Consider the following 12,119-nt stretch of genomic DNA (forward strand, 5'->3'; position numbering starts at 1 on the left):
GGCACCATCATGCTAGCAAGATCCATTAGAGATTGTTTTTAGTTTTACGCACAAGGGCAGAATTCTAATTTTGTTCCTAATATATGTATATGTGATGTTTTCCATTCAGTGCCTTACAAATATCAATTACATTTCTAACCAAGAAAGTTTCAATTAGGTCTGTTCCATCAAACCCTAAACCCTTTACAGAAACTAAAGAAAACATCGGATCAAGACGATCTCTTAGCGGATCGATCAATCCTTTCACTTCAATGGTGTCAGTCGACGTTAATCCCACCACTGCCTTCGCTTGGCACTACTTCGGACTCATCCCCATTAGCATCAACCATCAGGGCCCTTAATTCCTTAGTCGATAGCTGTTGGGGCTTAGTTTTTCACTAAAATATCCCAGTGGCTTAGCCATCTCCAATGAAGGTAGGTACCATTGATACTCATTCAGTACCAATCTTCCAAGCTTGGCCATTATCAATACTGATACTTTGAATGACTACAAAAAGGAATCATTTAAAAGTCGAAATTGGGTGATAATAACTGAGTTAAATCATATGACAATTTCCCGAGAACATGAAAGAAAAATTATGAAATTTAGAAGCTTCTAAGCGTTGGACTAATAATTAAACAGAACAAGATTGTAAGGCAAAACCCATAAATTATTAAAAAAAGAAAGTGTAAAACAAGATTCTATAGTTAACTTGCTTGGTGAATGATTAAACAATTGGAAATTCTAATGAACTCAGAATTAACTGAATTGAAAGCACTCGTACTCAAGAACTCTAAAGCTGATTACTTGATAAGTATCCAAGTATAGCGTGGGTGATAAACATGAGCTTCTGTAGCTTAGTAGCTTCGGCCCCAATAGCTCCATTTTTTGGCAGGCTTCCCAGATGCAAAACATTTAGTACCTGAGCACAAAATCATTAATTCAAGCAACCAAAAAGAGTTTAGCTCATAAATTCCCCAAAATGTCAAAAGATAATAGCTCACAAACATCTATTATAAAAAAAAAATTTTTTACAAGAAACCAGATTTGGACAGAAATTTAGTACCTTCTGGAAGTTCAGGCTGCTCGAATGGAGAACATAAAGTTTTAGCTGCTCCCATCTCACCCTTGGTCCTTGTTTTCACGTCTTTCTCGACCTCCTGGAGGAACATAACAACGAAACCCCTTGAGGGAAAGTACAACAGTAGATGATAGAGGTTGGCATAGAACAAACACTTGAAAATGCATGTACTCAAGCCAGTGGTCAACGGAGTTCAAAATATCATTTGATAACCACCACCGAAATTTCAAAGAAATCATCCAAGTGAGACACTACTTTAAAGCTACAGCAGCCAAAACGTGCAAGAAGCTCTTCAAAGATACATACACGAGCTCCACAAACAAAAACAAAAAAAAAAAAAAAAAAAAAAAAAAAAAAAAAAAAAAAAAAAAAAAAAGCAGATGAAAGCATATCGAGTAATATATTGAAAAAAAAAACAATGACCATAAGAATCCCTTTAACTAATCAAATAAAATTATGGTGGCCTCGTGAAAAGTCAGAACCAAAAAGCAGCTATCCTTACCAATCAGAATCAAAATAGCAATAAGAACACCAAGAAACTATACCTCTTCATCGCACCATGGAGCTAATATCATTTTCTTCTGACCGAGTGCTTCAGTAAACTCTTCCCAAGTATTAATAACCTGAATGCATGTGTCCCGTTTTACTTTTGCTGCATCAAACAGGCTTTGTTGAATACTGTCTAGCAATTCTTTCACTTGTTCAACCAAGGACGCCCTAGGAATGTCCTTCTTTGCTGAATTATCACGGCGAACAGCACGTACCTAGAAGTAAAGTATATAATTATTTATTAGCACAATGTATCAACATAATCCAAGGCATTAAAACGTATTAGCTAAGGGAAAACAGTATTTCAGTAGTGACCGAAAAATATATTAATAGACAGAATATGTAACCTGATTGTTTGCCAAGTCCTTAGGTCCTATTTCAATCCTGAGTGGAACACCTTTCATTTCCCAGTGAGAATACTTCCATCCAGGAGAATAATTATCCCTAGCATCTACCTCTGCACGAATTCCTGCTTCAGACAACGTATCCAAAGTGACAGAACAAGCATCAAAAATCCCCTGAGTATCTGCATCTTTGTAAGGAACAGGAACGATAACAACTTGAACTGATGCAACTTTGGGAGGCAGCACCAATCCCTTGTCATCCCCGTGAACCATAACCATCACACCAATCTGTAAACAATTTGACTAGATAAGCGACTAAAAGAAATGACCATTCATAAAAGGTAATATATGCCTTCATCACTGTATATTGTTTAACAAACCCAGAAATTCACTCTGACAAGTTACCAAAGCCAAATGTACTCAAATATTACCGTTCTAGTACTGTAGGCCCATGAATTTTGCCAGACCATAGCTTTCTCCCCCTTTTCATTTTCAAAGTTTATTTCAAACATTTTCGCAAAATTTTGACCCAAACAATGTGAAGTTGCACCCTGAATTCCACGACCAGTGTTTGGGATAAATGCCTGCACACACATAGCACACATGAAGAAATGGTTTTATACAACTTGAACCAGCAACGGATATTGATTCACCATTTTGAAAATAGGTCATAAAATTTAGTCAACTTATACCTCAACGCTTGTGGTGTAAAGACCACCAGCGAACTTCTCCATCTCACTCTTTTTGCCCTTAATAACAGGAATCGCAAGGTATTCTTCATATATGCGCCTATACAGTTCCAATATCTCAAGAACCTGAAATGAAAGTAACCTTTAAAGAATTAACAAAGTTACACAAAAGAGTTGCATATTTTCAGGGACAGATCGAGGTTTTTTTTTTTTTTTTTGTGATCTCCCTTGGATTGATTATGAAGATGGAGATTTAACACTCCCTCTACCCTCTCTATTCTTAAAATTATTTATACACCTTTGTTTTTTTCCCAAAGAAAAGACAAGACAATTCAGAAGCGTATCAGCTATGGATAGTTTATCTATGAACAATAGGCATGATTCATCGTCAACAAATCAATTGATAGAATCTAATGCGAAGGAAAAATATGAGCACATGACTTAAAATTCCAAATATAAATCACTACAAATTTACAAACTTAAATTTGTTTTTTTTATTAAAAAAAAAAAAAAAAAAAACATTTTTGACCGTTAAAAAGTTATCCAAGAACATATAAAATATAAAATTTATGACACAACTGATATCTAAATTGAACCATCAAGCTTTCCAACGAAAGAAAACTCATCCCTTGAGTTCTAAGAACTTGAGGATGATCACTTGAAGAGCTCTGCCAATTTAAGCCCCACTCAGCTTCAAATTAAAGGGAGTTTGCATGCTTGAATCTCCAAGTTTGATCAAGAAAGAAAAGTTTATAATTATGCCATTAGTACAATGTACATCTCAAAAGTACTAAAAGATCAACACCTTCACAGTTACCTTATTTTAAGACTCCACTTCACTCTCTTGTGACATCAAACAAATCAAACGAGTTTATTATGTTCTTAAAAATCCATTAGTATTGAAGTAGAAGCTGAAGATGAAAAGAATGCTATATTTACTTTCTTTATTTTCGCACAAACAGTCGACCCAAAGGCGATAGTAGACAAATAAAGAAAGATTCAATGTATCAAATCTCTACTCTTCCCATTTAAAGGTTCTAAGTTTCCACTCAAACCATTATCCCAAAAATATTTGACTCATTTTCATCACTAGAAACTGAGAAAAGACAAGTTAGTTTCAATCTCTACATTCAACCATGACAAAAGCAATTTTCCATTTTGTAATTTGAAATTCTGCATCTGTTTGATACCTCTGTATCTGCTTCATCCTTGGTAGCAAAAGCAGTATGTCCTTCCTGCCAAAGGAACTCACGACTCCTGCAGTCAGTAGTTCATAAAAATTGGTCATTTCCTCAAAATGGTTACAAATAATTTTAAAACAATGAAGTTCTTGAAAAATCCTTAAAAGGTTCAAGAATACTATAGTGACTTCTGCAAATATGACACATTTAGTTAAGAACATTGAACAAAATTATTTAATCATGAACATTGAACAAAATTATTTGATCAAGAACATTGAACAAAATTATTTGATCAAGAACATTGAACAAAGTTATTTGATCAAGAACATTGAACAAAATTATTTAATCAAGAACATTAAACAAAATGATAAAACATCTAACTGTTAACAGGTCCAAAGTAGTCCATCAACATAGTGAAAGGGAAAGAAACGAAAAAAAAAACATACGGAAGAGTACTTGCCTAATAAATGGTGTGGGATGGCTGAACTCCCATCTCACAACATTGCACCACTGGTTAAGTTTCAAAGGCAAGTCACGGTGACCCCTGATCCACTTAGAATAGTATGGATACATCACAGTCTCACTTGTAGGTCGAATTGCAATAGGCACTTCCAAGTCAGACTCCCCAGATTTTGTCACCCATGCAACCTTCAAATGGATACCAAATACCAAGTTGTCAGCACTAAACCAAGTTCACCTTTATCAGCTTAAAAATTGAAAATGAACAAACAGAACATGAGGAATGGAAAGGTACTAAGCATTTCAAATTCAGACGGAGAAGTTTCTCTATTATTGCATATATTAATATTAAAACGTCACCTCAGGAGCAAAACCTTCTATATGATCTTTCTCTCTTTGTAAGACACCGGGAGACACAAAAAGTGGAAAATAGCAGTTCTTGATTTTCATTTTCTTAATTTCTGCATCAAAAAATACCTGCACCGGTGACGAATAAAATCCTCTAACTTCAAAGCGAGAATAGATTATAAAATTGACAATATAAAGAAAATCATCCTTACTTGCATAGTCTCCCAGATAGACATAGCCCACGGCCTCAGAATATAGCAGCCAGAGATATCATAATATTCAATCATTTCTCCACTGACAACCACCTAGACAAACTAGAAAACGAATTATTCAAGCCACTGAAAACAGTCTGTTCGTAATATTACTGGGGAGCTTGCTACAAAACAAAAATCTTGAAATCTTCATTTCCTTCTTTCTTCATTTAACAATATATATGATTCCACTAATCGACAACAATTTACGACAGAAAAAAATAAAAAAGTGGCATAGAAGAACTAGAAACAAGACCTTATGAACCAAACTAAACATTTCTCTCCTAAGTTAAAGGAAAAATGTTCAAGCATTGTCAAGTTAAAGTGGATGAAAACAAAAACTCAAACCAGACAAATAACTTTACCCAACACACAGTCACTTTGTAATGAAGAAAACAAAAATCAAGCGAGAAACAGCACCTCAGAATACCACTCTCCAAAGTTATCATCCTTCTTATTAGTGAGACCTAAACCAGTCTCTTTCTTCACCTCCTTCTTTTTACCGCCTGCCCAGTTAGCAAGGAAGAACTATTAAACACAAGCCAAACAAGGGAATACGAAGCAATTGCACAAACAACTACCGTACTAAAGGAACAATATTTACCAGCTTTTGGAGTTTTAGCAGAGCTACCAGGCTTAGGACCAGCCATGCTTAGAGTTTTTAACTTCTGCAGGAGTATCATCATAAGAAATTCAATGGAGGACAAAGAAATGCAATAAAAAAAATAATCAAGTAGGCATTGGGAGAATTTTTAACAATATATCATGTAAAAACGAGAAGAACACAAAAAATAATCTAAAGTCAACCCAACGATAATTGAATTGAATTGAGTCTGGTTGTCAAATTTCCCTACATATGCCCCAGAATACACAAGGAAACATAAATCATCAAGTCATACAAACCCACCCCGGCCAGGAATAAAAGAACAAAGAGTAGCTAATTAACATGGCAGAATTCGTGGAGTCAGGACTAGATCTGAATAGCTAAGGATTTCTATCAAAAGAGACAATAATATTGAGTTTCCAAACCCTTCCAACAAACAGCAAAAACGGAGAAAAGATAAGAAAATTAAAACAAAAAAAATATATAAATATCTATCCTTGTCATGGTTCAGATTGAGAAATTTGAAATAAACAAAGCGAGGAGCATAAAAGAGTTAATCAAGAAGCTCAACATACTTCAGACCCACAAAATGTGAGCGTGTGTGAGTCACAGAGACAGAGACAGAGACAGAGAGAAGAGGGACTAAGCAATTGAAGTATCAAGAAAGGTACAACGAAGTTTACAGTGAATCGAGCTCTGCAATTTCGACGAACACCGAACGACCTCGCGGCGGCGATGCGCAAATGCGAGGAGGCGCGGATAGTGATGAACTACGAGAAGTTTGAGGGTTCAGCACAGAACAGGACGGGGATGGATTGATCTCTCAAATTAGCTTTTTAGAAAGAAAAAAAAAAAAGAATAGAAAAAAAGGCATTGACTGCAACTTGGGCTTTGGGCTTTGGGCTTTGAACTGGGCCATTTGGGTGGGCTTGGTCAAATAACGATTAATTTTTAAAATTTTAATTCTTTTTTTTTAACTTAAAAATGCGTATTAAATATTTAATTTGTAGTTTAATAAATTTTGAAATTTTAAAAATTAATAAATTTAATATATAAAAAACTAAAGGATTCTAAACTCTTAATTTTTGTGTTTGATTGGTTAATGAAATTATAAAAAAATTGTAAAGCTCAAAGACTTGTGAAGTCCAATGAGAATAAAAAGGATGTCAACTTGTATTTTATAAGAGGATTAGCTCGTTGTCACAACTTCTCTCGGCTCAAGTTTTTTTGGTCTCGAGAATGGTCACAATAAAATAAGAAGCAAAATTGTATTGTTCGGGAGGGCATGACCCTAATAGATAATCTCACATCACATGTTGAACATGTCTACGAGGAGTGACCTCATACACGAGTTAATATCATATATGACATGAACCTCATGTGTGCTTGCATCGTATAGGACATGAACCTAGTTGAATCGTATCTCCTCCCCTAGACAAATTACACTAAGAGCCTCCTATGAGGCCTACAGACGAGCACAACATCCTTATGCACTCATGCACTCATTCCACATGTTATATGTGTAACTGGTGTATTCAGCTCAGCATCTCCCTATCCAGTAGCTTCCTATTCAATGCTATGCATGGTTACTCGGTAACTTCTAGTTTGCATATCCCTATCCAGCAGCTTCCTATTCAGTGCAGTGCTATGCATGGTTGCATCTCCCTATCCAACAACTTCCTATTCAGTGCATCTAGTTTGCATATCCCTATCCAGCAGCTTCCTATTCAGTGCAGTGCTATGCATGGTTGCATCTCCCTATCCAACAGCTTCCTATTCAGTGCAGTGCTATGCATGGTTGCATCTCCCTATCCAACAGCTTCCTATTCAGTGCAGTGCTATGCATGGTTACCAAGGAAACCACATATCTGCAATATGCTAGTTTCAACAACTACTTCTTCCTAGCTGCTTGGCCTGTAGTAGGTATATAGTTCGTACAATCAAATTCAATTTTTCAGACACCTAAGTTACTTTTTGACATTTAATAGGTTATGATGTTTGGTTTTTCATAGATTAATTATTATTTTTATGATGGCGATATAATAAAAATGGTATATTTATATATAAAATAAATAACGAAATCAAACCACAATGTACAGACACAGCCCCCCAAACAAATTCCCAAGAATGGAATCAAATGGAATGGAATCACGACAAGTTGTTCTCAGTTCTTCAATCCCACGAAGAACGGCCCACCTGTACCCTGAAGCCAAGTACTTCCCTGAAGGAACGGCTCAGCAGTGAACTGCATAGCTTCGTTCCTTCCTATCACTCTCACGCCCTTCCATTTCACTCTCCTGTTCGTGATCGCTCCAGGTCCTCTGTTTCCATACTCCAGATACAAGCAAGTGTCCAATGCGAAGTTTCCAGCCCACGGCATGTATCCCGCCGGCTGAATCAAATCCCCCAATGTCGACTCCATGATCACCGTTCTTGCGTATTGCTTCCATGGCCTACCCAAGAATGTCGGGATCTTGAACCTATCCGCGAACAGCTTCTGCTCTGGCACGATCCTGCAGTTGTGGATCACCAGACCCGTGTTCTCGCGATTGTCCGCACGTCCGTTGGCGGTCACAGTGTTCTTTTGGTTGTCCATCGGTCGCCGGACGATGATCAACGAGTTTTGGATTATGGTGTTCGAATCGCCGAAGATGAAGTCCACGGTGCCAGAGATCACGCAGTTCCTGTAGAATTGACGGTTGGCTTGAACGTACAGGGTGTCTTGGTGGCCGTCCATTCTGCAGTTGAAGAACGCGGACCTGTCGGATTGGACTCTTAGGGCTACGGCCTGGTGGCCTTCGGGGCCGGCTGTGTTGCTGAATCCCATGGATTTGCAGAGGAATCCCTTTCCTATGGCCGCTGCAAGGTAATTTTACGGTTCAATTTGTTAGTTTCTCAACAATCTAGAGATTTAGGGTTTTAGGGATTTAGCGATTTAGGGTTTCTCGAATTACTTACAGAAGGAGGCACTGTCTTGGGTGGTAACGCCATCGCGGTTGCTCTTGCGGCCAGTGACAATAGTTAATCTAGGGCCATCTCCATACATGAAAATGTTCTCCATGTTTTTAGTCACAATGATGTACTCATTATACACCCCTGCTTTCACATAGATCACATATCTTCCCCTTAGAACCTTTGGGTATGCAGCCAATGCAGCAGCAATGGTCTTGAACTGGCCACTACCATCCTTAGCAACCACGGCGTTGGGCTTCACTCGCCCGGCGCCTCCTCTAGCTGCCAGCAGCTTCCTGTCTTCCCCCATCAACCATGTCGGGAACCCATCGCTTCCTACTTCTGTCGTCCCAAGAAGCCTACGCCCACTTGGTTGAACCTTCAATTGCAAGCCAAGCTTCTCCAACATCCCCACAACTTCATCGAGGATAGCAAGAGCATTGCTGGTAAGTTTGCCAGCAGTATCAAGCTCGCCTTGCATCTTCTGTCTGAGATCGGGATCAGTTTCCTCCAGCCCATCGAGACAAGATTGCTGAAAAGAAATAACGGCGCTGAGCCATGTCTTAACATCACCGACACGGTCTGCATCAGTGTGCATATCAGGGTCCCCAACAGTGGACTGAGATGCATGAAGCGAGTCAATAGCAGACTGCAATAAGTCCTTGCAATCATCAACAGACATTTGGATGGTGCTATTATCAACAGCCTCCACCCGAAGGGTATCTGTTAAATTTAAGCCTTTTGTAATTTCTTCAATAGTGGCAACAATGGCCGCTTTAAGATATTGTTTAGGATCATCAGAAGTGGAATTTTGTGCAGTTGTGGAAAGAGTAGATTGGCATTCCTTTGGATAATTAGTACCCGAACAAATGCTTGCGACTGCCTTCATCTTTGGGGACAGAGTCTGCATCTCAGTTGCCATGTCATTTCTCTTGTTAACGACTGCAACAACAGCGAGAGCGACGCCGACAACGAGAATAAAGGATACACCCGAAACGACCACCTTCCCGACCATGTTATTAAGTTGTTTGTTGTCACCTCCTGTTTATATAGAAAGGGTTTCTTCTGCAAATGGGTGATCAAAACCCAGATTGAATTAAGCTCTTTTCCACCAGAAAGATGGGAAAGAGATAAATAGTGGGTTTTGAGCAGAAAGATTTGTGGTTTTTTTTCGTTTTTTTTTTTGTGGTTTGAGTAACAGTGGATGGAGGAGGTGATGAGGAATTCTTTGGTATGGGAAAGATTATGTAGCGATGAACTTTGCTTAAAATAGTGGCTGTTTTTCAGGATTAGATGTCCAAATTGTTTATTTTTAGTGTTTTTGACTCAGAATTTTGGTGACTTTGATCTTAAACATACCACAATTTAACAATTTCTGTTGTTATTTATTATTATTATTATTATTTTTTTGACGTAGCCATTGTTAGAAATATTAATTACTCATTCATAAATGATATATTATATGGTTGTGATTCTATAAAACAGAATTTCGAGGGCAGTGTTAATACTTTCTTCGTAATTAATATGTATTTCCCAAACTAAAAGTTGTTACAATGTGAATTTAATTTATTTTTTTTTTTTTTAAGAATTTAAGTATTAATAAAAATTTGAAAGTTTTAGTAAATCTGTTTATTTTTATTAATTTAACCTAATTTTTAAAAGCATTAAATTACAAAAATAGAGAAAGATTCCGTTCAATGGACAAATCTACCTCACCATTGTAAAACTCGTATATACAATATTGTACTCTGTTTTGGTTTGACTATATATATACATACTTACTTACGAGTTACTGTCACTTCACTTTCATCTTATGAATACAATAATGCTTATTTATATTGTTGTTATTGATTAATTATATCAAACTATAAGCTAAACATAGAATGAAATTAAAATGGTACGACAAAATATAACATTAAAGTTGTTTGGCAAAGTGTGACGATTGTTGTATCCTTCTAAATTTCGCGTGTGCATAATCTATTATTTTTCAACTACTGCGTGTGTGTTATCAATGCTTTCTTCTAGTTCTTGCAAATGGTGCGAGTTTATCCCAACCAACTTCGTGTTCTTTCAAAAATCTTATACCAACAACATTTGAAGAACATTGATTCTGAGGTTCGAACTTATAGTTTAGAAAATAAGAATGTTTGATTAATCCACCACACCTAAATGATGTGAAAGTTATCTTATTTATAATCAAATAAATTACAAGTATGTGGAAATAGTAATAAAGAAAAATAACAAATACTTATGGTAATAAGGCAAATATGTAGGAAAAGATATTTTTCTTATAATAAAATATCAAATATGATATATATGGTAAACTATAATTTATTACTAAATATCTTTAACTGAAAGCGATGCTAAAAGTAAAAAGATAAAAAATAAAAATTTAAATAAATGACCCGAACAATCCAACTCGATAATTATGGTTAATTGGGTTGAGTTAGGTTCAATATTTTATAAAGTTTACTTGAACCGAAAAAATATTACTCAACCCAATCTATTAACACTCGCCATTAGGCCACCAAATATTAAACGACCCTCTAATGTTTGTGGTTTGAACATTTTGTTTTAATTGAATTTCTCGTGACACGTTCCGCTCCATCTACTTTATTGCCTCTATTATTGCCCCTTTTCTCCACATCTTTTCATACCAAGTATCTCTATTTTTACACCCGATTGGTTGAAGGATTTAAAAGTTATGTGTGTTGGATGATGAAAGTCCCACATCGGCTAATATAGGGAATGATCATGGGTTTATAAGTGAGGAATAATACTAACTCCATTGGTATGAAGTCTTTTGAGAAGCCCAAAGCAAAGCCATGAGAGCTTATGCTCAAAGTGGACAATATCATACCATTGTGAAAAGTCGTGTTCGTCTAACAATGTGTATCACTCGAATAAAGGAGGAGTATACAAATTAACCGAAGACTACTACATCTAAGTCATCACTCGAATAAAGGAGGAGTATACAAATGAACCGAAGACTACTACATCTAAGTCTTCAATTTGATTATTATACTAATTATTTACGATTAAATATTTAATATGAAATTTTATTAGTATTCTCGTGCAATTTCAAACACTTTTATGAAAATGCTCGAAAAATACCTCTAAATTTTTCACAGGTTATATTTTTAAAAAAATGTTCATTATCGTTAATACTATGTTTAAAATTTTAAAATTAGGGTTAATACCTTTACTTTTATCTATATATAAATTCTTATAATATCTCATAGATTATCTCCGTTTTAATGTTATTTTAGAAAGTTTATGAATATTTTTTTAAATATGGTAGATGTATTATTATTATTATGATTATTATTTTAATTTGAAGGTGTTTTTTAAATTTCTAAAAAAAAAAGTTTAAGGGTATTAATGTAATTTTAAAAAATTTAAAGGTATTTTTTAATAAAATATTAATGATTTATTTCCAAAACTAATCAAAATATATATTTTTTAGATTTAAATATAAATATATTTGTCGAAACTTTTAAAATATTCTTTAACGTTTAAGGTATTTTTATTAATTAATTAATTTTTATTTTACTAATCAATTTTATATTTAATAGTTAGGCAAATCTACTAAATGCATATTTATTTATTAAAAAAATTAAAATAAATAATAAATAAATAAGAAACGATCATGAAGTGCTGAAACCAAACAATAAATACTTT

The 12,119-nt window shown here is 35.4% G+C and overlaps 2 protein-coding genes and 1 long non-coding RNA gene across 3 annotated transcripts; 1 reads left to right on the plus strand and 2 right to left on the minus strand.

The window, feature by feature from the left end:
- Window positions 1-626: 626 nt before the first annotated feature.
- On the minus strand, window positions 627-6,306 carry LOC111487085 (proline--tRNA ligase, cytoplasmic-like). Its single transcript, XM_023134313.1, has 13 exons — window positions 6,170-6,306; window positions 5,487-5,550; window positions 5,303-5,388; window positions 4,844-4,936; window positions 4,644-4,760; window positions 4,285-4,472; window positions 3,834-3,900; window positions 2,647-2,769; window positions 2,386-2,538; window positions 1,958-2,242; window positions 1,607-1,825; window positions 1,047-1,140; window positions 627-902 (listed from the first exon to the last, which is right to left on the minus strand). The coding sequence occupies exons 2-13, from the start codon at window positions 5,530-5,532 to the stop codon at window positions 838-840; spliced, it is 1,536 nt and encodes a 511-aa protein (XP_022990081.1). The 5' UTR covers window positions 5,533-5,550; window positions 6,170-6,306; the 3' UTR covers window positions 627-837.
- A 1,224-nt stretch (window positions 6,307-7,530) lies between these two features.
- Window positions 7,531-9,473, minus strand: LOC111487084 (pectinesterase-like). The gene is made up of 2 exons (XM_023134312.1): window positions 8,445-9,473; window positions 7,531-8,345 (listed from the first exon to the last, which is right to left on the minus strand). Exons 1-2 carry the CDS (start codon window positions 9,451-9,453, stop codon window positions 7,651-7,653), a joined length of 1,704 nt encoding a protein of 567 aa, XP_022990080.1. The 5' UTR covers window positions 9,454-9,473; the 3' UTR covers window positions 7,531-7,650.
- Window positions 8,899-9,769, plus strand: LOC111487086. The gene is made up of 2 exons (XR_002718986.1): window positions 8,899-9,157; window positions 9,258-9,769. It is a non-coding gene; the product is annotated as an uncharacterized LOC111487086 (long non-coding RNA).
- Window positions 9,770-12,119: the final 2,350 nt, after the last annotated feature.

Source organism: Cucurbita maxima, unplaced genomic scaffold (assembly GCF_002738345.1).
Source record: "Cucurbita maxima cultivar Rimu unplaced genomic scaffold, Cmax_1.0 Cma_Scf00012, whole genome shotgun sequence".
Lineage (NCBI taxonomy): Eukaryota > Viridiplantae > Streptophyta > Magnoliopsida > Cucurbitales > Cucurbitaceae > Cucurbita > Cucurbita maxima.